Here is a 26,467-nt window from a genome sequence, read left to right as displayed (position 1 = left end):
AAGTAGAGGAGTTTTAGGTTTCAATTTTGTGTGTGTGTATGTTTAAGGACTCATTGCTCTAGATCCTATCTGTTATCAAATGACCTGCACTTCTCTGAAAGACAATTACTGTGCAACATAAGGATGGAAACACAAGGACTTGACAAAGTTGTCAAAGTGTCTCTAAGACTTTGTGACCGTGTGGGTTATCCTCTGAACGGTGCTGGGGGTGGGCACACAACCGTGGTGGCAGGTAACCAATCTCGTGATCTTGGAAACCGTTATTAAATCACGGACACCATTCTATTTAAAAATGTACAACTCAACAGCAACCAAGTGCATGGCAAAAGTGAGTACTCACACCTCAGTCATTTCCGCGTACTGTTTCCCAGCGTCATACCCTTGTTGAGCTCCTGCCTTGATGGCGTTTGACCGACTCACCATAGAGGCCTGCCGATAGCCCGCACTCTCCCTGCGCTTGCCCAGGGCAGCCAGGATGACGCCGTTGCTGTTGCTGGTGGCAAATGTCAACAATAATTCTGATTCTGGTGACAACGACTTGGGTGGCAATTCAATGTAGCCGCCTTCCAAGAAGCTAACACTTCGGATTGGCTGGTCACAAAAGGAAAGGGAAGAAAACAAAAAACAAAACACACAATCAGTTTCCCTGAATGCTCCATCTCCTAAGACAGATATTGTTAGACACTGTTGCTATATTATGCTGGTAAATTTGTGAGCAATTATAGAAGTTCATTCCAGGGGGCTGGGTGGTAGCGCAGTGGGTTAAGTACACATAGTATGAAGCGCAAGGACCAGTGCAAGGATTCCGGTTGGAGCCCCCAGCTGCCCACCTGCTAGGCGGTCATTTCACAGGTGGTGAGGCAGGTCTGCAAGTGTCTAACTTTCTCTCCCTCTCTATCTTCCCTCCTCTCTCAATTTCTCTCTGTCTTATCCAATAAAATGGAAAAAAAAAATGGCCTCCAGGAGCAGTGGATTCATAGTGCCTGAACTGAGCTCCTGCAATAACCCTGGAGGCAAAAACAAAACAAACAAGTTCATGCCAGTAGTAAGAGAATACTTCCTACCTCCAACACACAGCCTTTTCTCACGCCGTAGGAAGTTCGGAGTAAGTCAAAGGTTGATCTGAAGATCTCCAGGTTTTTGATACAGCCTACATAGCTTTTGCTGGTGATGCCTTTCCTGTAGGGAAGGAGATGAGAACAATACCAGTAAAAACAACATTTAGGATTTTTAAAAATTAAATATTTACTTATTTCATGGACGGTGGGGGAGAGGCACTAGAACGTTGCTTTGACATATGTGTCACCAGGCATCAAACCTGAGACGCCGTGGATTCGAGTCCAATGCTCTACCACTGAGCTAGACACCTGAATGCTGGATTTTATAACATCACTTGTGAGAGAAAGAATAAGAATGGGTCAGGGGAGCCGGGTGGTGGTGCAGCGGGTTAAGCGCACGTGGCGGAAAGCAGATGGACTGGCATTAGGATCCCAGATTGAGCCCCCAGCTCCCCACCTGCAGGGGAGTCGCTTTACAGGCGGTGAAGCAGGTCTGCAGGTGTCTATCTTTCTCTCCCCCTCTTTGTCTTCCCCTCCTCTCTCCATTTCTCTCCGTCCTATCTAACAATGACAACATCAATACCAACAACGGTGATGATAAACAACAAGGGCAACAAAAGGGAAAAAAAAGAGTAAGAAGGGTCTATACATAAGAAAGATCATAGAAATTTAGTGGTAGGTGCAGTGTGGAACTATTCCCCTGTAATCTTATAACCTTGTAAACAATGATTGGTGCCAGGTGGTGGTGTACCTGGCTGAGTGCTGCAATTCGCAAGGACCCAGGTTCAAGGAGCCCCTGGTCCCCACCTACAAGCAGAATGCTTCTTGAGCAGTGAAGCAGATCTGTAAATGTCTTTCTCTAGCCCTCTCTATTTCCCTTCTCCTCTCAATTTCTCTGTCCTGTCAAATAAAAACAGAAAAAAAATGGCTGCCAGGAGCAGTAGATTCATAGGACAGGCACTGAGCCCCAGAAGTGATCCTGGGAGGGGAGTGTACAAAAAAAATCAAGCAAGAATATAAAAAATAATGATTAAATCCCTAATAAAAATGTTAGACAAATTAACATAAAAGACTGTTTATAGGTGTCATTTTGCAGAAGTGCCAGACCTCCCTCTAAGAAGGATATTGATAGTAGACACTTCTCAAGACAGGTCATCATAAGAAAGCTTGGAATAGTGGAGAGGAAGTGTTGGGGGGCTACTCACTGCAAACTCTAGTGTACTTCTGCTTTCAGGTATATATTTTACACTAGTTTATGAATACGTGTGAACATATGCTCTCTCTCACAGAACCTGGTCTATATCTAGGTTTTGGGACTTTGTTAGAAAGTGATCCACCTGGGATGGAATTAGAGAATACTATGAAAGGAAAGGTCTCATCCGAGTAATGAAGCTGAAGGGTTCTCAACAATTTGTTTGGCTTTGTATGTTAACTCTCTTTTCAGCCACCAGGTTCCAGATGCCATCGGGATGCTGGCCAAGCTTCCCTGGACTGAAGACCCCACCAATGTGTCCTGGAGCTCTGCTTCCCCAGAGACCCACCCTACTAGGGAAAGAGAGAGGCAGACTGGGAGTATGGACCGACCAGTCAACGCCCATGTTCAGCAGGGAAGCAATTACAGAAGCCAGACCTCCCACCTTGTGCAACCCACAATGACCCTGGGTCCATACTCCCAGAGGGATAGAGAATGGGAAGGCTATCAGGGGACAGGATGGGTAATGGAGATTGGGTGGTGGGAATTGTGTGGAGTTGTACCCCACCTACCCTATGGTTTTGTTAATTTATCCTTTCTTAAGTAAAAAATAAATTTAAAAAAAAGCTAGGGGATGGTTACAGGGAAATGACAGCACACAGACTGCAACCCCGTCTCCCTGTAGAGAAGAGTATTTGCTGCCGCGGGGACAAGTGGAGGCAATGCAGTTTTTCAAAGATCACATCACTAGAGATGTCATTGGCTACTGTCTATGCTGAATATTCATGAGCATTGCCCGGAAGCAAATCACTGCATTGGGCAAAGTCTGGGGTTACCAAAAAAAAAAACTATTTCTTACACAAGTCCATACCCAGTTTTTAAAATCGGAGTGACCATACCTTCTGACTGGGATAAGATGTAACAATGTGTCCTGGAGCTCTGCTTCCCCAGATCCCTGCCCCACTAGGGAAAGAGAGAGACAGGCTGGGAGTATGGATCTACCTGCCAACACCCATGTTCAGCGGGGAAGCAATTACAGAAGCCAGACCTTCCACCTTCTGCATCCCACAATGACCCTGGGTCCATACTCCCAGAGGGATAAAGAATAGGAAAGCTGTCAGGGGAGGGGATGGGTTATGGAGTTATGGTGGTGGGAATTGTGTGGAGTTGTACCCCTCTTAGCCTATGGTTTTGTCAATGTTTCCTTTTTATAAATAAAGAAAAAAAAAGATGTAACATATGTGCTTGCTCTCAAAATCATGAGACTATTGAGCACCTCCAACTATACTTCTTTTTTATATTTTAATTTTATTAATGATTTCATATTGAGTTACAAAACTATAAGATAACAGGGACACAATTCTGCAGCGTTCCCACCACCAGAATTCTGTGTCCTCATTGCCGCCACTGGGAGCTGCACGAGTTCTTGCAAGCTTGCAGATAAGGGTTAACTCCGATTTCTACAACGGTCTGTATTTGCCCATTTTTTCCCCATGGTCCCTCATCTACACCTATTACTACTTCTGAATGTCCTTCCTTTTTTCTTCTCTCGCTGGGTCCTAATGGAGTTGGAGTTCAGAGGCCTCTGGTCATCTTCCCTCTATCATTTCTCCTCCTCTGGGAGTAGGGACCAAAATTCTTTATGGGGTGAAGAAGGTTCTGGCTTCTGTAATTGCTGCTCTGCTGGATATTGTTGTCCAACTATACTTCTGTTTTAAATTTTTTTAAAAAAATATTTACTTATTCCCTTTTGTTGCTCGTTTTATTGTTGTTGTTGTTGTTAGACAGGACAGAGAGAAATAGACAGAGGAGGGGAAGACAGAGAGGGGGAGAGAAAGACAGACACCTGCAGACCTGCTTCACCACCTGTGAATTGACTCCCCTGAAGGTGGGGAGCCGGGGGCTGGAACTGGGGATCTTACGCTGGTCCTTGCGCTTCGTGCCACGTGTACTTAACCCACTGGGTTACTGCCTGACTCCCCCAACTTCTTAAGCATCATCTGGTCACAGGAGAACTTTGTGGTAACGTGGTTTTTCATTAGAGTCACACTTTATTTTCATTGCTGTGCTGAGCAACTAACAAAAAAAACACACAAAAAGCCCATTCAGTGGCTCCAGGCTTTCAGGTAGATTTCCGCCTTTCTGGATCGTGATTTCTTCCACCATAAATGAGGAGGCTGACCTTGATGACACCAAGTCCTGTCTAGCATGAAAATGTCACTTGGGACAACTCCCTAGAACATGGACTTTGTCCTGGTCCCTTGTATATGTCCCTGGTCCCTTGTATATGTCCCTGGTCCCTTGTAGATGTCCTGTGGCCCACTCAGGCAATGTCAGGCAAACTGTGGTACAGTGTGTGGCTATCATGCCAGGAGGCTGTGGATCAGGAGTCAGGTTTCTAGATCTGGTTCTTTCTTCATAAAAGGGAAAAAGACCTGTGTTATATAAACAATTCTTTTTTTTTTTTTTTTGCCTCCAGGGTTACTGCTGGGGCTCAGTGCCTGCACCATGAATCCACTGTTCCTGGAGGCCATTTTTCCCCCTTTTGTTGCCCTTGTTGCTGTAGCCTTGTCGTGGTTATTATTGTTGTTGTTGATGTCGTTCGTTGTTGGATAGGACAGAGAGAAATGGAGAGAGGAGGAGAAGACAGAGAGGGGGAGAGAAAGACAGACACCTGCAGACCTGCTTCACTGCTTGTGAAGCGACTCCCCTGCAGGTGGGCAGCCTGGGGCTCGAACCGGGATCCTTACGCCAGTCCTTGCGCTTTGCACCATATGTGCTTAACCGACTGCACTACTGCCCTACCCCCTATATAAACAATTCTAAAGTTTCATGTTTCCCAAATCTGAGGAACAGGAGTGGAGAGAGGTGTGGCTGTCATCCATGCTTCTTGGAACATACAGTCATTTTTGGCAAAGAGAAAGGGGGTGGAGGACCGAGGAGACGACATAATGGTTATACACAGACTTCCATGCCTGAGGCTCCAAGGTCCCAGGTTCAGTCCTGGGAGATGAGCAGTGCTCTGGGGTCAGTCTCTCTCTCTCTCTCTGTCAGGCAGAACAAAATATAGAGCTTAATTTGTCCAATCCAAAATTATAAAAGTGAGGACATGATCTACAGAAAGCTTATGTAAATTACTATTCACAAAACTGAACATGCATCAGTATTCTAAAAGGACTCCTGGCCTTTCTTCTCTGCCATCTGTCAGCCAGCTTCCTGATACTGGTCTTCTAACTTTCACAAACATGATTAATTCTTATCACAAAGGAGGAATCTACTTAAATCTGCAGAAAATATGATTGCTTCTGCCTTGAAAGAGATGCTACACTAAAATGACTGGGAAGGAGAACTGATTCTGTGATGTGGAAAATGAGGCCAAAGTGCTGGACTAACAGGCAGGAGCTCCTGGCTTTGGTTCCCAGGATCACATGTGACAAAGTGATGCTCTAGCTCTCTCTTCCTCTCCTGTATCTATACCATCAATAAATAAAACACTGAAAACAATCTGTAGGTGCTCTAAAGGCAATAAGCAGAAAACCATGAATTTTACTGCAGAAGGCTTTCTCTACCTTTCAATGACTAAGGCACAGAGAAGATGCTATAGGTTAAAACATGCCCTCACCCCCCACCCCCAATAAAGTAGTTGATGTTCTAACTAGTGTTTTTGAACTGAACCTTAATTGGGAATTGGGCCTTTTAGAGAGACTCAAGCTAAGACTAAGTCCTTATCCCACAGGACTGGTATCCTTTGAAAAAGGAGAAATTTAAACACAGAAACACACCCAGAGGGAGACACACTGCACACACAGACAGAATGCCTTCTACAAACTGACAAAGAGGCATGGAACAGACTCTCAACAGTTCTCACAAGGAAGTAGTTGGCTGGTATAATAGTCTGACTTTCAGCCTCCCTGACTGTGAGAGAAAACCTGTCTCTTGTTTAAGCCACCCAGTTCAGCATACCTAGTTGAAGTATCCTAGAAAAAAACAAAGACAGTTGGTAACCAGGGAAATGAAAGTCCCACCTTATCATTCCAGACCTAGGTAATCCACCCACATAAATGGGGTCTTTATTGAGACGATTGAGGTCAGAAGAAGCTCCGGGCGTTTCTCCTTGCTTGGTTTCTCTATGACTGGTATTGTAGGCATCAACAACTGCTAAGAGTCCTATAAGGAGAGCAAAAGGGGACAGACAAGTGAACCTTGGTTTCTACATTAAAGTAAAAACGTAAACGAACAAAGATCGTTGATCAGCTAATGTTCCTGACTATAATAAAGAACAAATGAACCCCCCCCCCGACAAAGGAAATACATGCAAACTATGTTTTTTGCTAAATGACAACAGTATTATATCAAGTCAAGCTTTGATTCTCGACTCCAACTCAGTATCTAATGTTATATGATACACTGGGAAACACAAATAGAATTATCTCTCAAGCAAAATCTAAATCCTGCAACTTATTATTCCAAAGAAAACAATGACTTTGAGCCAGAATATCACTGAAGAATAGCCAACAAGATAAAGTAGGAAGATTTCAGGGGCCGGGTGGTGGCACACCTGGTTGAGCTCATGTAGTACACTGCGCAAGGACCCAAGTTCAAACCCCCACTCCCCACCTGCAGGGGGAAAGCTTCATGAGTGGTGAAGCAGGGCTGCAGGTGTCTCTCTCTCTCTCTCCCTCTCTATCTCCCCCCTCCCTCTTGATTTCTGGCTGTCTCTATCCAATAAATAAAGATAATAATAAATTTAAAAAATTAAAGTAGGAAGATTTTGGAAATGTCTCTATTTGGAAACATTCCATCCGAAACTCCTGTGCACTCACCTTGCTTTCGGTTTCTCTGGAAGGCGATTTTGTACCAGTTTCCATTGTTGTAGCGTCTGTCTGTAATAAGAGCAAGAGGCCCTGAGCCCAGGTCAACTGTAACTTTAACTCTGCCATGGGCCAGCTCGATGGACAAAAAGTCTTTCTGCAAAGAAGAAAAAATAGTTACCCATCGCTATATCATCATCTTAAGATTTTTCTTTCCTATGGTGTCAGGATTGGTAGGAAACTTTAAAAAATCAGACTGAGACATGAGGTCTGCTCCAACAGCCAGTGGTCCATGTCAAGAGGCTGACGGTGCTTATGAAGATTTTTCAGAATGTTATCTGTCTGTCTGTCTATCTTATCTATTTATCTGTCTACCTAATGTATTGATCTATGAATGATACTCATTGCTACCAAAGTCTGTAATCCGTAAGAGAAGTAGAATGTCTTTGCATCCTTTTCTCTGAGATTAATAAAAAAAAAGGCCAGTTCTAAAACAAAAACGGGAAGATGGAGCGACGCCACCAGCCTCTAAACTACAAAATGGGCGTGAACACTCAAGGAGATTGAGCACTTCAGCTCGAATTTGATGACAACTATTATCTATAGTATTTCTCACTGTAGCTATTTTACATTGTAGGCTATTTTCTACTCAGTGTTCTACATCATACACAGGTTTGTATCCATATAAAAGTGATTATCACACATGGGGACACTGTATGCACAGACATATATATATACCATTAGAATATGCTCATATAATGGCCGCTTACCATAAATATTCCCATGTTAACCTAACTGCATATACAAAATATGGCCTGATGCTCCATACAGGTTCTTTCAAAAAATAATAATAATTTTATGTATTTATTTTACTTTTACCCTGGCTTCTCAGGACCTCTGATGCCTCAGGCCTGTAAGTCTTTTTACACAACCATTCTATTATCTGCCCCGTCCCTTTACCCACTACAGATTCTTACAGTGCCATTGGAAGCAAGGTAGAGAAGAAGTCCATTAGGAGAAAAGGTATTAAATAGCATAATTATCTGAGTCACAGTGGGCCGGAGAGTCTTTTCCACAACTGAGTATCCACTTCCGTCAAAGTGGAAGGAAGCATCTTCATTCTGGTGGCTGCAAAGCAGAATGAACACAAGTTCCATTAATTCTCATGAGGGAGCCCAAGAGAGTGAACGCCTCATACAATTGTGAGTCCTTATTTCTACAGTTTAATTAAAAAGTACATGTCACAATGTTCTAAATATATATTTGCCTTTAGATGATGTAAGAAAAAAAAATGCCAAGTTGCTTTATAAGGAAAAGGAAGTCCACAGAAACATTGTTCTCTGAAGTAAATAAAAAAATTTTGCCCAAGGATGAATAGCTGCTACAACCACATTTTTGTTTTTACCTGCTTGTTCTAACTTTGCTGGATGCAACTGTCCTTTCTTAATTTCAATACGTACAGAATGACTCTTATATCATCCTCTGGTAGTTCTAATAATCAGCTAAGCTGTATTGCTATAGTAAACAAAAAATGCATCAATGTACCTGAAGGATCATTTTACATAAAAAGGATTATCAAAAGCTTTTCAAAGTTCTCAGGATGAGCCCACAACAAAGACCAATTAGCATATGAACCACACACACTCCTCAGATGACAGTATTTTCCAGTCTTCTTTGCCATGCCTTGATTCAATATTTAATTACAAAGCAGTTTATCTGGAGTATATCTCCAGATAATAAAGAATAATTGAACAGTGAGACTTTTTCCATAGTGATTTGTGAAACCTGGGGTGAGCAAACTGATAGCTTTCTGTAACCCTGTTTTCCCTAAAAATTCCTGTCTCACCATCTCTTTTAGGAAGAATGATTTACAGGAAATGTAGTCTGAAAAATCTTGTACTGGGCCACAGTTCCATATGACTAAGACCTTTAGAACCAACATACCAGAGTTCAAATCCCTGTCTTGCAAGTTACCTAACTGTGTGAACTCAGAAAAGTAACTTAATGTCTCTGTGCTTTACTCTCTTTATAGAAGAGAGACAGAAACAGAACCTTCCTTGGGAGGACTGTATGTGATTCAATACGTGGAAAGTCCGGGATGAGTTTTAAACACACAGGAAATGCTCACTTTAGCTCTGAATGAGTACAATCAGATGCAGAGGGCTTTGGTGTATCGCCACTTGCCTATTAAAAACTAACCCTTGAAGATCCAGTGCCTTGCACAGAGATAGCCCAAGCACACAGTAAAGCCAGGTTTGCAACAAAGCACCAGAAATCTGTCCTGCCTCCCTGTATAATCGATTCCGCCCAGAACTGCAGTGTGCTCTCTTCTCTAGAAGACGAGGTCTTGGCATCTGGTATGTGTCCTACATTAGCATCTGTTTCAGTGAAGAGACAACGAAGAGAGAGAGGTTCAGGTGAAATGACTGAAGGCAAATCTCCCGAGAAGATGAGCAGATAGCTGGGGGCTTGTTCCTAGGTAGGTCTGGCTTCTGATCATCACCATGTGGTCAAAGTCTCCAGTTAGTCCCCGTGCCTGTTTCCCCCAGGGTGGGTCACAGGAAGACAGGCAACCAAGGTCAGTGAGCGCTGCGTGGGCCACAGAATTTCATGGACTGCTCTGCTCTGCATCTAGCGGTGGGGAGCTTTGAGGTATACATTTTCACATTGATCATGTTTTTATTTTTTAAAATTTTACTAGTGATTTAATATTGATCTTACTGATCAATAAGATTTAATCAATTTATTGATCAATAAATCTTATTGATTTAATATTGATCTTACATCTTACAATATTACATGCCAACAGGGGTACAAATCCATCTCACCACCAGGGTTCTGAATCTTCACTTGCCCCACTGCAAGCCACTGCAGTTCCCCTAAGGTTGTAGACATGGGCCAGCCATTGTCTCTACTACTATCTGTCCACATTTATATACAATTGCCCCCTTTTCCTTCCTGATTCAATCCTTTCTTCTGCTCCAAGACACTCATGACAACACTACTACCTCCATATTTCCCTTTCCCTTTCCTCCCCTCATATAATATGCTCATCACTGAAGTTTTGGAAGATGAATAAGACAAATGTAATTGTGATTCTTTTTTTCTGGAAGAAGAAACCAAACCTCTAGGAGATGAAGTGACTGTGATGTCACCAAGAGAGACAAGGCAGGAGAGCCAGGTCAGGAGATTAAGAAACACAGACACCAAACTCACTATTGTATTTAGTCTGAAGGTTGCAAGACCCAAGGCTCTGGTGATTACTTTTTAAAGCAAACTAAAGAAGGGAAAAGTAGCAAGTTAAGGGCTTACATGATAAACTCCAAGGTCTGAACTCGAAAGCAGAGCTCACAATGACACAATGAAAACTCACTCATGATGGGATGGGATTTCCTTCTAACTGATTGTGTCATGGCTCACTGTTAATTGCGGTTATTTGTCTGGACAGAGCAGCCCATTAGATGGTAGAATTCCTGTCAGGTGCTCTATGTCTCTAACGGCAGGGGCAATTTATTGTCTTAATTATTGAAGTGCTGGAAAGTAGGTCTCAAACACTTACAGGGCTGGAGTTACTCTATCAGAAAGTTACAGAAGGAGTACTGAAACAAGTGAAATGAAGTGACTAAGTCCCTTCTATTCCAGCTGGACCTTCAGTGAATTACCATCCAGATGCTGATTAATCGACGCATGCCTGCAACTTACATGTGATAATGTGATGCTGCTTCAAGAACAGGGAAAGAGAGAGGCAGGCAGGGAGTATGAATCCACCTGCCAACGCCCATGTTCAGCGGGGAAGCAATTACAGAAGCCAGACCTTCCATCTTCTGCATCCCACAATGACCCTGGGTACATGCTCCCAGAGGAATAGAGAATGGGAGAGCTGTCAGGGGAGGGGGTGGGATACGGAGTTCTGGTGGTGGGAATTGTGTGGAGTTGTACCCCTCTTATCCTATGGTTTTGTCAGTGTTTCCTTTTTATAAATAAAGGAAAAAATTATTATTTTTTAATATTTTTAAAAATATTTTTTTAGATTTTATTAATTTATTAATGAGAAAGATAGGAGAGAGAGAAAGAACCAGATATCTAGATAGGAGATAGGAGAGAGAGAAAGAACCAGGTACTGCCAGGAACTGCGCTGCCAGGGACTGAACTCAGGACCTCATGCTTGAGAGTCTAGTGCTTTAGCCACTGTGCCACCTCCTGGACCACAAAATAAAAAATTACTATACTTGAAAAAAAAACCCTTCTATTATGCCAATAAATGCAAAAAGGTTTTATGTAGTTGCTCCTTTTTCCAAATGCACCTCTCCCCCCCCCCCCCCCCAAGAATCATAGAAAGTAGATAAAGGAAATAAAAACTGATCACAGTATAACTCATCCCTTTTTCTTGGTAAAAATATATACCAATTTATCTATAACTTGATAGTGGTTCTTTGAGACCAAAAGCTATTTGAGAGGGCGTCTGATGACGGAGCTGAGTGGTGCGCCCACTAGATGACCATGGTAGCATGCTTAAGGATCTCGGTTCAAGATGCCAGTCTCTACCTGCAGTGGGGAACCATCATGAGCAGTGAAGCAGTGCTGGAGTATCTCCCTTTCTCCCTCTTTCCTCTTAATTTCTTTTTGTCTCTATAGAAAAAGGAAAGCAGGGAGTCGGGCAGTAGCGCAGTGGGTTAAGCCCAGGCAGTGCAAAATGCAAGGACCGGCATAAGGATCCTGGTTCAATCCCCCGGCTCCCCACCTGCAGGGGAGTCGCTTTACAGGCGGTAAAGCAGGTCTGCAGGTGTCTCTCTTTCTCTCCTCTCTCCATTTCTCTCTGTCCTATCCAACAATGTCGACATTGATAACAACAACAATAAAATAACAAGGGCAACAAGAGGAAATAAGTATCAGAAAAAGGAAAGCAGAGGAGGGGAAAGAGGGGGAAAAAAAAACGGCAGCTGGAAGTGGTAGATTCCTCACGCAGGCAGGCGTCTCTCATTCCCCACCCCCTCTCTCTTTCTCACTCTCTCCCTCCATCTCTCAGAATGGCCACTGGGAGGAGGGAGTAAAGCTATGCAGGTGTCAGAGCCCTGGCAATGACTGCACTCCGGCACAAATACCTTTTAAGGGTTGAAAGGGATAGCCAAGTTTCTAATAGGAAATGATCTGTATCATATTCTCTTCACAAACTTTACTCATTTTGATATGCATGACAATTCTATGGGGACCAGGCAGTAGAGCATCAGGTCACGAGCACATAGTTCTAAGCACCAAGGACTCGGACCAGGATCCTGGTTCAACCCCACCTGCGGGGGGGGGGGGGGAGGGGCTTCACAAATGGTGAAGCAAGTCTGCAGGTGTCTATTGTTATCTCTTCCTCTTTATCTCCCCCTCCTCTCTCAATTTATCTATTTATTTATTTATTTTGTCTCCAGGGTTATTGCTGGGGCTCAGTACCTGCACCACAAATCCACTGCTCCTGGAGGCTATTTTTTTCCCCTTTTGTTGCCCTTCTTGTTTTATCGTTGTTGAGGCTATGATTATTGTTGTTACTGCTGTTGTTGTTGGATAGGACAGAGAGAAATGGAGAGAGGAAGGGAAGACAGAGAGGGGGAGAGAAAGACAGACACCTGCAGACCTGCTTGACCGCCTATGAAGTGACCCTCCCCCTGCAGGTGGGGAGCTGGGGGCTCAAACCAGGATCCTTATGCTGGTCCTTGTGCTTTGTGCCATGTACGCTTAACCCTCTGCACTGCCACCCGAGTCCCCCCTCTCTCATCTTCTTTCTGTCTTAACCAATGGGGGATAAAATGACCACTAGGAGCAGTGGATTCACAGGGCTAGCACCGAGCCCTAGAGATGACCCTGGAGGCAAATTCTTCATGAAGGCCTCAGTTAATAGACTAGCATACTATGTGTTAAATCTTGGAACATATCAAAAAGAGAGAGACAAACACCAAATAATCTCACTTAAAGATATAGAGACCTTAGGAAATAAAGACAGAGAACTCACCCAGTAAAACTTGGATTGGGTGTGGTGTATTGCACCAAAGCAAAGGACTCTGGGAAAGGAGAGGGAGTGAGGCAGTGGAGAGAGGTTTTGTTGCATGATGCTTGGAGAAGAGAGATTGGACCCATGTACCAACAATTGCACTGTAAGCCATTCACCCCCCCCCCAATAAAAACAAAAAACAAAAGAGAGAGCGAGGAGGAGGAGGAGGAGGAGAAGGAGAAGAAGGAGGAGAAGAAGAAGAAGGAGGAGGAGGAGAAGGAGAAGGAGAAGGAGAAGGAGAAGGAGAAGAAGAAGAAGAAGAAGAAGACGAAGACGAAGAAGAACAAGAAGAATGAGGAGGATGAGTGGGAGGAAGAAGAGAAGATGTCTTGGGAAATATTAGTTACCTTCCAAAACAGCCATTGCACTTTCCCTCCCTTTCGACATAGTTCCACAGGCCAATTGATCGTCCATTCAAGAAGGCCTCACCCATGCAGCCTTTAAAATGAGTAACCTTCACAGAAGGAGACTTCTAGTATAAACAAAGAAACAAACAAATAAATAAACAGACATTACTCACATTAATTTGGCGAAAAGAATTAAGTTCTGTAAGCATACGAAACATTTTCCCCAAGAAGCTCACGTCTAGCAATCTAATTTTTGAGAAATCAATAACTAGTGAAATGACTTCTTTGTAACCACTGGGTTGGTTTCCTTCCAATGAAGTGGACTCATAAAGTGAGTGACAACCAGGCAGGGCTTTAGAGATCATCTCAGTTACTGGGGTCATTGGATTTCTTAAATAAAGGGTCACTTAATACAGAAGAAAGAATGTGGCCAGTGGCCAGGGCTCAAATGGTACTGAGCCCTTTCCTCTCATTGCAGAACACAGACCTATGTCCATCTCACTCAGATGTGTTTGTAAGTGGTTATTTTTCCCATTTTTGCTGCCCTTGTTGTTGCACTTGTTGTTTTTATTGTTATCATTGTTATTGCTGCTGTTGTTGGAAAGGACAGAAAGAAATCGAGAGAGGAGGGGAAGCCAGAGAGGGGGAGAGAAAGACAGACACCTGCAGACCTGCTTCACCGCCTGTGAAGCGACTCCCCTGCAGGTGGGGAGCCGGGGGCTCGAACTGGAATCCTTACACCGGTCCTTGAGCTTTGCACCATGTGTACTTAGCCCGCTGCTACTGCCCAGCCCCCTTGTCAAATCTTTATGAGTATGATTCTATCACTCAAATTAGAACAGAGATATAAGAAATTTGCAGATTATTGAATTTCCTTTGGCATCTTTGGAAAGGAAACTCTCACAGCAAAAGGAACCATCATCTTCTTTTCCACGTGTGTAATTTATTAAGCATGCTCCGTAACTCTATAAAACCAAGCCAATTCTGCAGATAGACTGTCACTGAGAAAAAAAAAAATAGAAGCAGCAGAAAAATCATCATCTTCTTAGGAAGTAGTCAGTAGTTTAAAAATCTCAATTTTAGGCAGTTAGATGAGATCAGTTAGTCAGTGGACATTCAAATGGACACTGTCAATGTTACCTTGATCTGCCCTCCAAGTCCGCCAACAAACATTAGTGTTGAATTGTTTATTTCTAGAACATTGGCTCTTCCTGGAGACTTGCTTGTTTTTGGGGGTAATATTTGGGATGTGCTCATTTCCTTTACGCTCAGTGAAGCCACGTTTCCAAATCTAGGGTGTGACAAAGAAGTGCAAAACAAATACTTTCAGAAATTCAAGTCAGGGCACATCATACACAATACAATTGGCCTCCTATGCCCACTGGAGGAGCCCCCATCTGGTCATCCTGCTCTGAGAGCCCCCCCCCCCAGAGTACATTTTTCAAAATCATATCAAAGAGTTCTTCTAAAATATAAACACCATAAAACACAAACTACCTTTTTGCTTATAGCAGTTAAACGTAATAGGTTAACTGCATTCAGAACACATCAATGGCACCAATATTGCCATATTAAAAAATGTATTAGTGATTTAATACAGACCAACAAGACTGTGAGATAGCAGAGGTACAGTTGCCACCACCAGAGTTCTGTGTCCCCTCCCCTCCATTGGAAGTTTTTCTATTCTGTATCCCTCTGGGAGTAGGGACCCAAATTCCTTATGGGGTGCAGAAGGTTGAAAGTCTGGCTTCTGTAATTGCTTCTCTGCTGGACATGGTCATTTATTGCCACATTAAATAAAACAAAATCTAATGGTCTCCAACAATCACCACATCAACAAGTCAAATGTTATAGGAGAGTAAAACAGATACACTAATATTATATATATACTATATGTAACATAATATATGTACTAGTATATACTAATATACTAATACAATAATACTAATAGCTGATTATCTGGAGTTGTCTCTACAGAGATGCTGTCAGACGAAGAATGTTTGCATTTTGAATTTTCAGTGTATGTTCTCCACTCATGCCTTGGTCTCTCTCTTCTACGACTCACATACAGTTGTAGGATTTGCACATGTGCGCCAGTAGTGTGGAAGGCCCACCACACGGCATTTTACTCTCACTCATTACGGAGAACCTAACATCTCACTGAGCTGCTTGTACTGCATTTAGACCTAACATTCTCAAGGGAACACAGATTGTCAACTTTGATCTTTGCATAACTGCTGTGTCTGGTGACAAAGCTTGTTTCTTTGGAAATAAGAGGAAACATTTTTCAGTGGTAAACACAAGTCAAACACTATTTATGACGATCTGATTTCCAAGATGTGCCTAAGACTTTTATCGAACACTGCAAACATGAAATTACTTGCAAGAAACAAGTCAAAAAGACACTGAGAGAGAATGTTCTCGACTACCTGGTTATGTAAATACTGTGCCATCTGTCGTCGTCAATCGGGAAGTCTGTGAATTCCAAGCGTGCAGACCCAGAGCCCAGGTCCCAGAGGAAGGCCACGTGCCCTTGTCGCATTTCCACTGCCATGAAGTCGGGCTACGGTACAGACAATAAGTTGGGATTCATTTATATGCCCGAGTTCTTACACAACTACCAGGACACTTTGAAGAACGAGTTTTTACATGTTCTTTTTTTTTTTCTGGAAACATTTATTTATTTATTTTTAAAATTTTATCACCTCTATTTATTTATTGGGTAGAGACAGAAATTGAGAGGGAAGATGAAGATAGGGAAAGAGATAGAGAGATACCTGGAGCCCTGCTTCACCACTCACGAAGCTTTCCCCCGCAGGTGGGGACTGGGGGCTCAAACGCGGGTCCTTATGCATTGTAACATGCATGTTCAACCAGGTGTGCCACCACCCAACCACTTCTGAATACATTTATCTATAGCCGTGAGAAGCTGAGAGTTCAGTTCAGGAGAAAGGCCCGTGCAGAACTACTTCACAGCTTGTGAAGCTTTCCCCTTGCTGATGGGGACCCGGGGGCTTGAACCTGCATCCTTGTACATGCTAACGTGTCCACTCAACTAGGTGTGTCTCTTGAGGGTCCTCTACTCTTAATAAAACATCAACCCCCCCACAAAAACTATCATTTTTCCTCATGAGCTGGAGTAGTGGGCACATTGGCCACTACTGGACAACAGTACTCTGTTACCCTTATCCACTAGGACTCTTGATAACACCTCCCGCAACGGTTCCCCAGGAAAACCCACAGGGGTGACCCCCAGTGACGGGGGAGATTAAGGGGACAAGCTTTACTTGTCTCCCGAGCTGAGAAGGCCTTTTCACAAGTGCGTGTGAAATCCGCAACCCTAGGGGTCAGGCCCTTTCATCATGGGCTTACTTGTGCTTTGCATCTCACTTTCTTTCTGCTTTAGTATGATGATGATGATGATGATGATGATGATGATGATGATGACAGAGACAGAAAGAAATAGGGGAAGAGAGCAGGAGAGAGAGAGAGGGAGAGAGAGGGGGGGAGAGGGAGAGGAAGAGAGAGAGGAAGGGGGAGAGGGAGAGGATGGGGAGAGACAGAGGGAGACACAGAGGGAGACACAGAGGGAGAGGGAGGGGGGCAAGAGAGAGAGACTTGCAGCCTGCACCACTGCTCCTGCAGCTCCTCCCCTGCAGATGGGGGCTGGAGACCTGGCCGTGGGTCCTTGAACACAGTAACCTATGCACTTTACTAGCTATGCCACCACCACCCCCCCTCCGCCTCCCCCTGCCCCCTGCACCTTACTTTCTCAGAAGATATTTCAGATAACACTTTTGCTTAATATCTTCTACCTCAATGCACTCCCAATGACAGAGCCAGGGATATCAAGGGTGCTCCTTAGTGAACTCAGAGGCTGGGAGCCCCTGGAATCTTGACAAATGGAAGAACCAGAGGAAAGCTTGATGACCCAACCGCCTGTTTGGATGCGTCCCTCCACCACTGGTAACAACCACCGAGATCGACTTTACGTACCCAACGCAAAAAGCAGTAAGAAAAGTTCTCCTGTTACAGCTTGCAAATTAGGATGGACAAAGGGTGGCACCTTGCAAAATGCCTCTTTTCTTTCTCACTGGCATTCAGTTCAGGAGTTTCTTTTTAATTTAACAGTAATAATAATAATAATAATAATAAGTTCCCTTAGAAGATTTCTCCAAGGCCCTATTTATTTTTCCCTCAAAAAAGTCTCATCGTGAGGAGTCGGGCGGTAGCGCAGCGGGTTAAGCGCACGTGGCGCGAAGCGCAAGGACCCTCGTAAGGATCCCGGTTCGAGCCCCCAGCTCCCCACCTGCAGGGGAGTCGCTTCACAGGCGGTGAAGCAGGTCTGCAGGTGTCTATCTTTCTCTCCTCCACTCTGTCTTCCCCTCCTCTCTCCATTTCTCTCTATCCTGTTTAACAACGATGGCAACAATAACAACTACAACAACAATAAAAACAATAAGGGCAACAAAAGGGAAAATAAAATTTTTTTTAAAAGTCTCATCGTCAGAAGACATTTGTGTAGGTTCATACTCACACTGGTACTGCTTCCAAGGTAGAAAAGAAGGTTATCAGGTTCACTTGTCTTAACATTTAGTGTTAGGGTGTTATAGTTAGTGGGAGAGATCTGAGGCCGGTAGGCCCGGATACAGTCTCTGTCTGCAGACACAGCCACTTTTATCTGTAAAGCAAAAAAGGAAATGTCAAAGTCATTTAGTGGCACGCATGGGCAGCATGCCAGCAGTCCAGAAGTCCTATTCTGGAGTGGATTTTCACTGGTGACCGGGCTTCCTCGCTAGATAACACACAATGCTTTGTCTTCTATAACGTGGATTTTGTTTCATAAAATATATGAATATAGAAAAGTTAGTTTTATGGCTTTTTTTTTTCTAACCAGATCCCTGCTCAGCTCTGGCTTATGGCGGTAGTGGGGATTGTACCCAGGACCTCTGAGTCTCAGGAATGAAAGTCTGTTGCATACCTGTTATGCTACTAGCCCAGGGTTTCAATGAGAGTATTTTAAGTCAGAAACTCTTTGAAAAAAAAAATTCCCTTAAAACAAGAAGCTTATCCAAAAAACCTGGGAATCTTTTATACCTGTTACCATTTACACAAATGACAGTCATCTGTTGAATAAATGGAGATGTGATTTATTCTTTCAGCACGTATTTATAAAAACAATATGCATTCTTTTCTAAATTAAAAAAATTTTTGGTGTTATCTTTATTTGTTATTGGGTAGAAAAAGCCAGCAACTGATAGAGAGGGAGAGGTAGAGAGACAGAGAGACAGACAGAGACATACCCAAAGCCCTGCTGTACCACTTACAAAGTTTTCCCCCTACAGGTGGGGACCGAGAGCTCAAACCCGGGTCCTTGTGCACTGTGACATGTGCGCCCAACCAGGTGCGCCACCACCCGGTCCCTCACTGCACTCTCTCTATTTCTCTGATCATAAACCCTTTGCGCACATGCCTTGCATGAACCTTAACAAGGAGAAGCTGTGTTAGCACGGCATTTGGAGCCAGTCACCTGCTGAACAGACACTTCTCCATGACTGTAGGCACAACAGATGGAAGCCAGAGCTTATGTCAAGCTACAGCCCATTTTCAACAGTGAGGTCAGAGGCTAGAAGGTTAGAAGTCACCGGAACTCCTTGTCTTTGACTAGGAGGCTCCAGACAGAAACATTAGGATGGAGGTCACATTAGTTCTTTCTAGATTCCCTAGAACATGAAAATCATTTCCTAGAACGTCTCCTCCCCTTTAGCACAAAAGTAATGTTATGTGCTACAAATGGTTATAAAATGTTTTCTACAGTCTGACCTGCCCTGGATGCTAAGGATGTGATGAATTTAATGCGGTGAGTTTGCAGTCTTTTTTTCTTTTTCCTTAGACTCTTAGAGAATGTGGCTCACACTGCCAGAATGTTCTCAAGTCCACACAGACTACTGACACTAAATTGATAGGATCTGGGAGGTGACTCAGAAGGTGGGATGTTTGCCTTCCATGGGCGAGGCCTGGCTCCTACCCCTGGCACCACACAACAGCGCCAAAGACAAAAAGGGGTGGGACTGCCCGGATGGTGGACTGGTGTTTCGGTGTTATCTCTTCTCCTGCTTCTAAAAGAAAATCTGGGTCAAGACGGTCACCGGGAATGGCGTGAAAAAGTAAGACCTTGAGTTGGTCCCCTAGAACCACATTTTAAAAAATGAAAAAAACAGGGAAGTCGGGTGGTAGCGCAGCAGGTTAAGCTCACGTGGCGCAAAGCGCAAGGACCGGCTTAAGGATCCTGGTTCGAGCCCCCGGCTCCCCACCTGCAGGGGAGTTGCTTCACAAGCGGTGAAGCAGGTCTGCAGGTGTCTGTCTTTCTCTCCCCCTCTCTGTCTTCCCCTCCTCTCTCCATTTCTCTCTGTTCTAACAAGGACAACTTCAATAACAACAACAACAATAAAAAACAACAAGGGCAACAAAAGGGGAAAATAAATATAAATAAATAAATGAAAATAACTTACTAATAAAGAATACTTAAAAATAATAAATCATACATAATAATAAAGATAACTTTTTAAAAATGAAAAAAAGCAAAATTGGTGAATACTGAAAAAAGACCTTATGCAACCGATGAAAGTTAGATGTTAAACAATTACAATTAATGTGTCCAGCACCATCTAGATAGTAGTCATGAATCTATAACTCTTGTTTATAATTGGAAATGCCCATAAGGACATAGAGGTCTTCTTGCTAAAATTTCATAACATGCTAAATAAAAGCAGAAACCAAAGGAAAGGTAGTTAAATATACTTAAGATATAAAATACAAAAGAGGCAAGTCTTTAAACAGACTTACAGTAAAGGAATGAAGAATCTGGAACTATGGAAAGCTGGCTCAGTCTTCTAGGCAAACAGGTGTGACCAAAGGCTACTTCTAAGGAATCTGCAAGGACCCAAAGTTGCCTAGAACCTACTATAGGAGTTCTGGGTATTACTGAGACTGCAGGACCCCAACTTACAGAAGCTGCTTGTTTCCGGGCCTGGCTGATCAGCAGTTTGATTTCAGATAGGTTTCTGCTTAGACTCTCTTCTAATATCTTCAAGGGTTTCAATCGATCAAATAACAGGTTGGCTTGTGTTTCTGCATCTTTGATTCTTCTTCCAGCTAACAGAGCTAACAAAGTATAAGAAGATGAGAGGTGGCAGAAGGGTTGGAGGTGGTAGGAGGAGACAAAAGTAAATTGATTGTTCGTTTTGCTCATCATCTGGACAAAGTTAACATACAGTCGTAATTAAATTCTAGAAATTTTAGCAAATAAATTAAAAACTTGCTAGCGGGGAGCTGGGTGGTAGTACAATGGATTAAGCGCAGGTGGCGCAAAGTGCAAGGACCAGCGTGAGGATCCTTGTTTGAGCCTCCGGCTCCCCACCTTCAGGGGAGTCGCTTCACAAGCGGTGAAGCAGGTCTGCAGGTGTCTGTCTTTCTCTCCCCTCTCTCTCTGTCTTCCCCTCCTCTCTCCATTTCTCTCTGTCCTGTCCAACAAAAACAACATCAATAACAACAATAATAACTACAACAATAAAACAAGGGCAACAAAAAGGAATTAAAAAAAAAAAAACCACACTAGCAACGTGTGTTACTCAAGGCGCTTCTGTTAATAAATGCCTGTCCAGATGTTAGACATTTACATTTTTAATGATGCTATCTGTCCACATGACATCATCCTACTCTTGAAAAGCTCAACATTGCATGATGCCAACCATCCTAGTGGGAAGACAGTATATGACATACTAGTTATTGAGGAGTCCTGTAGAAGAAGGTTTGTTTTTTGTAAGGTAGAATTAACTGCATGCAGGTCAGTTGATGTATTCAACAGCTTCTGGCTCAGTCCCACAACTGTTTTGAGTGTGCTCACAGCACTCTGGTTTGCTGACGTGGCCAGCTCTCTGCTTCTGATTTTTCTGTTTGTAACACCTGGAATCAATGCATATGAAAGTATGACTTCTTGAGAAAAACCATAAAAGCACAACAAATGTAATTGTACCGAGAGATGTGTTACATCATTTCTTGTTGTTGTATTGATATATTTGTAGGCTGTTGAACACAACATGGGGCTTCTTTTGCTTGTTTTTAAGATTTTAGTTATTTATATATTAGTGAGAAAGATAGGAGGACAGAGAGGAAAAACGAAACAAAACAGAGATCACTCTGGTACATGTGCTGCCAGGGATCATACTCAGGACTTCACGCTTGAGAGTTCAATACTTTATCCACTACACCACCTCCAGAACCACTGCTTCTTTGTTTTTAACATCAAGATTAAGGGAGCTTATAGGTTCTCACTTAGACAAGAGTGAATTTTTTTGGTAGCAGCCTCTGTATGGATATAATTTTAATACATAGAACCATAAAAGCTCTGCTAATCACCATGTACTTAGTATCTTATATGTCAGTCGAGTAAACTTAAAAACTATTTATTTAAGCATTTCCACTTAGATTAGGTACCAGTAAAGGCTACCCAGTGTAGCTGTTACTATTCAACATAGTGTTGGAAGCCCTGGTGGTAGCAGTTAGTCAAAAGAAAAGAATTAAAGGGGTACAGATAGGAAGGGAGATGTCAAAGTGTCACCGTTTGCAGGTAATACAATACAGTATACATGGAAAATACTAGAGAATCCAGCAGAAAGCTCCTAGGAATTATTAACCAGTTTAGTAAGGTGGCAGGTTATGAAATTAATATAAAAAATCAGTAACCTCTCCCACCTTTTGCACCCCATAACGATCTCCAGTCCATATTCTCAGAAGGATGAAGAGTAGAGAAGCTTCCAGTGGAGGGAATGGGATACGGAACTCTAGTGGTGGGGATTGTGTGGAATTGTACCCCTCTTATCCCACAGTTTTGCTGATCATTATTAAATTGCTAATAAAAAAATCAGTAACCTCTACATAAACACTAAGTCAGAAGATGAAGAAATTCATCCCATTTACTATAACAGCAAAACCAATCCAATATCTAGAAGTAAGCCTAACAAAAGACGTGAAAGACTTGTCTACTGGCATTTATAAATCACTATTCCAGGAAACAGAAAAGGATACAAAGAAGTGGAAAGTCAACCCATATTCAAGGATAGGAAAAACTACTATCATCAAAATGACTATTCTGCCAAAAACCATATACAGATTTAATGAATCCCCTTCAAGGTCCCATCAAATTTCCTTAAGAGAATAGAACAAAAGCTACAAAAGTTTATCTGGAACCAGAAAGTACCTAGGATCACCAAAGCAATCTTGAGAAAAAGAGAACATGATGGGTAGTCAGCATGCTTTCAGATCTCCAGGTGTGTTCTAAGGCCACTGTAACCAAAACTGCCTGGTAGTGGGACAAAAATAAGCAGTGACCAACGGAACAAAACTGAGAGCCCAGAAGTAAGCCCCCACACTTATGGACATCTAATTTTTGACAAGAGGATCCAAATTATTAAATGAAGAAAGGAGAGTCTCTTCAATAAATGGTATTGGGAAAATTAGGTCAAAACACGCAGAAGAATGAAAACGAACCACTTAATCTCAACATGTACAAAAGCAAACTCCAAATGAATCAAGGTTTTTGGATGCTAAGCCAGAAACCATCAACGATTTAGAGGAAAATTTTGTCAGAACTCTTTTCAATCTAAGTTCTACAGGTGCCTTCAATGATACAAATCCAATTTCTTTTTTTTGTGTGTGTGTGTCTTTATTGGGGGATTAATGTTTTGCATCTGACAGTGAATACAATAGTTTGTACATGCATAACACTTCTCAGTTTTCCACATAACAATACAACCCCCACTAGGTCCTCTGTCATCCTTTCGATATAAATCCAATTTCAAGGAAGACTAAAACAAAAACAAACCAATGGGACTGCATCAAACTGATAAGCTTCTGCACAGCAAAGTAAACCATCACTCAAAGAGAAGCCTTACAGAATGGGAGAAGATCTTTTTATGTCATACATCAGACAAAAGGTTAAGAACCAAAATGTGGGGTCAGGCGGTGGTGCACCTGGTTAAGTGCACAATTACAGTGAATGCACAAGGACCCAGGTTCAAGCCCCTGGTCCACACCTGCAGGGGGAAAGCCTCACGAGTAGTGAAGCAGGGCTTGTAGGTGTCTCTCTATCTCCCTATTTCTCTCTGTCTCTGTCCAATTATAAGTAAATAAAGATTACAATTATTAAGAAAAAAAAATGTACCAAGATCTCACCAAACTCAGCAAAAAACAAAACAAAACAAACATCAAAACCTAGCCAACAGGGAGTTGGGTGGTAGCATAGTGGGTTAAGCACACATGGTGCAAAGCTCAAGGACCAGCATAAGGATCCGGTTTGAACCCCCAGCTCCCCACCTGCAGGGGAGTCACTGCACAGGCGGTGGAGCAGGTCTGCAAGTGTCTGTCTTTCTCTCCCCCTCTGTCTTCCCCTCCTCTCTCCATTTCTCTCTGTCCTATCTAACAACAACATCAATAACAACAACAATAACTACAACAACAATGAAAAACAACAAGGGCAACAAAAGGGAAACTAAATAAATAAATATTAAAAGAAACCTAGCAAACAAAAATCCATCCAAAAGTGAGGAGAGGACAGGAACAGAATATTCACCAAAGAAGAGATCTAAAGAGCCAATAGACATATGGAAAAATACTCAAAAGTTACTATCAGAGAAATGCAAATAAAGGCAAATAAGTGAGATACCATTTCACTCCTGTGAGAATGTCATACATTAGAATGGACAGTAAGAACAAATGCTGGAGAGGCTGCAGGGGTCAAAGGAACCCTCCTGCACTGCTGCTGGGAATGTCAATGTATCCAGCCCCTGTGGAGAGCAGTCTAGAGAACTCTCAGAAGACTAGAAATAAACCTACACTATGACCCAAAACTCTTCTCCTGGGAATGTATCAGCAGGACAATTTGTAATAGCCCAAATCTGGAAGCCACTTAGAAGTCCAACAATAGATGAGTGGCTAAAAAAGTTTTGGTAGATATACACAACTACTCAGCTATGAAGAATGATGAAGTCACCTTCTTCACCTTATCTTGGATGGAGCTTGACTAAATCATGTGAAGTGAGATCAGCCAGAAAGAGAAAGATGAGTATGGGATGATCTCACTCATGGACAGAAGCTGAGAAACAGGAACAGACAGGGGAAACCCAAAACAGAACTTGGACTGGCTTGCTGTATTGCAGCAAAGCAAAGGACTCTGGGGAAGGAGGGCAGAGAGAGGAGCGGAGTGAGGTGGGGGTGGGGCTCTCATGTCCTGGTACACAATAACGGGCCTATTTTGGAGATGAGAGTGTTTTGCAGACACTTCTCTTGGTAAGATGAGAAACTGTTGCATAGGCCGACAACCGTACCGTAAACCATTAACCTCCCAATAAAAAAATAAAAGGCAAGAATATTTGTATTATGAGTGAGTTTTTCATGGAACAGAGAACATCGAGTCAGAGCATCACTCCAGCCCTGTGTTGTGCATCAAGCTAGGAACCTTAGGCATGCAAGTTCAAGGCTCTACCTGTAGATCTATTTTCTTCGTGCTATACTTCCAGTTGGTTCCTTTCCTACCACTCCTTTACTAATTTCATTATTCAAATAATAAATCTGGATAAGAAAATTTTGTTCCCCACCTGCAGGGGAGTCACTTCACAAGCGGTGAAGCAGGTCTGCAAGTGTCTATCTTTCTCTCCCCCTCTTTGCCTCTCTCTATTTCTCTCTGTCTTATCCAACAACAATGACATCAACAATAACTGCAACAATAAAACAGGGGCAACAAAAGGGAATAAATAAATATATAAATATTTAAAAAGAAAAAAAGAAAACTCTGTTCCTTGAGATAGATGCACTAGACTAGAGGTAAGTCGTCTTTACCATAAGTATCTCTCTCTTTCTCTCACTTCTTTCTCTCTTGTGCTCTCTCTTTGGCAGACGCAGAAAGAAATTGAGAGGGAAGGGGAAATAGAGAGGAAGAGAGAAAAAGTGACATGGGCAGTACTATTTCACTGGTCATGAAGCTTCCCCTCCCACCCGCCCTGCAGAAAGGAACCCTTGAGCCGAGTGGTCTTGAACCTGGGTCCTTACACACTGTAACGTGTGTGCCTAACTGCCTGGTTCCTTTTGTTGTCACTGTTTACTTGTTTTTAAATAAAACAGCATTAGAAAGACTCAGTGGTCACAACAGATAAATTGGAATTTACTTATTCTCGAAAATCTCAGTAATGAGTTTTAAAAGACATGCTCATCTCATTTTTGTAAGGTTTGCTTCATTCAGAGAGCGAGATCATCTTTCTGGCATGAGTGTCATGTTGGGGATGGAACCTGCAACCTCATGACTGCAAGTCCAGAGTTCCACCACTATGATACCTCCTGGCCTACGTCATTACTTTCCCTTTTGTTTATAGGTCTTATTTATTAACACCATGTGGAGGTGGGGGAGAGAATCAGAGCATCACTCTAGCATATTCGATGCTGGAATCAAATTCAATACCTCAGACGTGAAAAGTTCATTTTTTTTAAAGGTACTAGTTTTCATTTTTTAAAATGTTTAATTTCCAATTGGATAAATATTTATATTAGCAAAGAGTATGCAAGTCGTATGTTTACTCTTGATCACTTTTCTGCAAGTTTGAATTGGCTTGGAAATAAGAAGTCTTTAAAACCATATCTGTTAAGAAGAAAAAAGTTAGAATGTAAATGCTGCATAATTTATTTCTATTACATTATTAAAAACTCACCCTGAACCAGTGCGATAACATCACTGCCATAATGCCACAGCACTGGCGAGAGAGGAAGCTCAATGTTGAAGACTCTCTCTCTCTCTCTCTCTCATAATTTGAATAAAGACTCAGCCCTTGGGACTAGGTGGTGGTAAACCTGGTTGAGCACACATGTTACAGTGCACAAAGACCCAGGTTAGAACCCCCAGTCCCCACTTGCAGGGGGAATGCTTTGCAAGTGGTGAAGCAATGTTTCAGGTGTTTCTCTTTCTCTAGCACCCCTTC

At 42.7% G+C, this 26,467-nt stretch overlaps 1 protein-coding gene across 1 annotated transcript in view; it reads right to left on the bottom strand.

Annotated features, from left to right (window-relative positions):
- LAMA1 (laminin subunit alpha 1) overlaps positions 1–26,467 on the bottom strand; it is a 189,988-nt gene that overhangs the window by 27,896 nt on the left and 135,625 nt on the right. The window contains exons 43-53 of the mRNA XM_060200707.1: positions 21,225–21,407; positions 20,452–20,606; positions 17,980–18,123; positions 15,872–16,005; positions 14,583–14,733; positions 13,443–13,567; positions 8,039–8,189; positions 7,074–7,218; positions 6,276–6,417; positions 1,065–1,179; positions 421–591 (exon numbers count right to left, since the gene is read on the bottom strand). Coding sequence (XP_060056690.1) covers positions 421–591; positions 1,065–1,179; positions 6,276–6,417; positions 7,074–7,218; positions 8,039–8,189; positions 13,443–13,567; positions 14,583–14,733; positions 15,872–16,005; positions 17,980–18,123; positions 20,452–20,606; positions 21,225–21,407 — 1,616 coding nt within the window. The remainder of the gene's footprint in view (positions 1–420; positions 592–1,064; positions 1,180–6,275; positions 6,418–7,073; positions 7,219–8,038; positions 8,190–13,442; positions 13,568–14,582; positions 14,734–15,871; positions 16,006–17,979; positions 18,124–20,451; positions 20,607–21,224; positions 21,408–26,467) is intronic.

Source organism: Erinaceus europaeus, chromosome 10 (assembly GCF_950295315.1).
Source record: "Erinaceus europaeus chromosome 10, mEriEur2.1, whole genome shotgun sequence".
Lineage (NCBI taxonomy): Eukaryota > Metazoa > Chordata > Mammalia > Eulipotyphla > Erinaceidae > Erinaceus > Erinaceus europaeus.
This window is presented reverse-complemented; position numbering and strand designations above follow the sequence as displayed.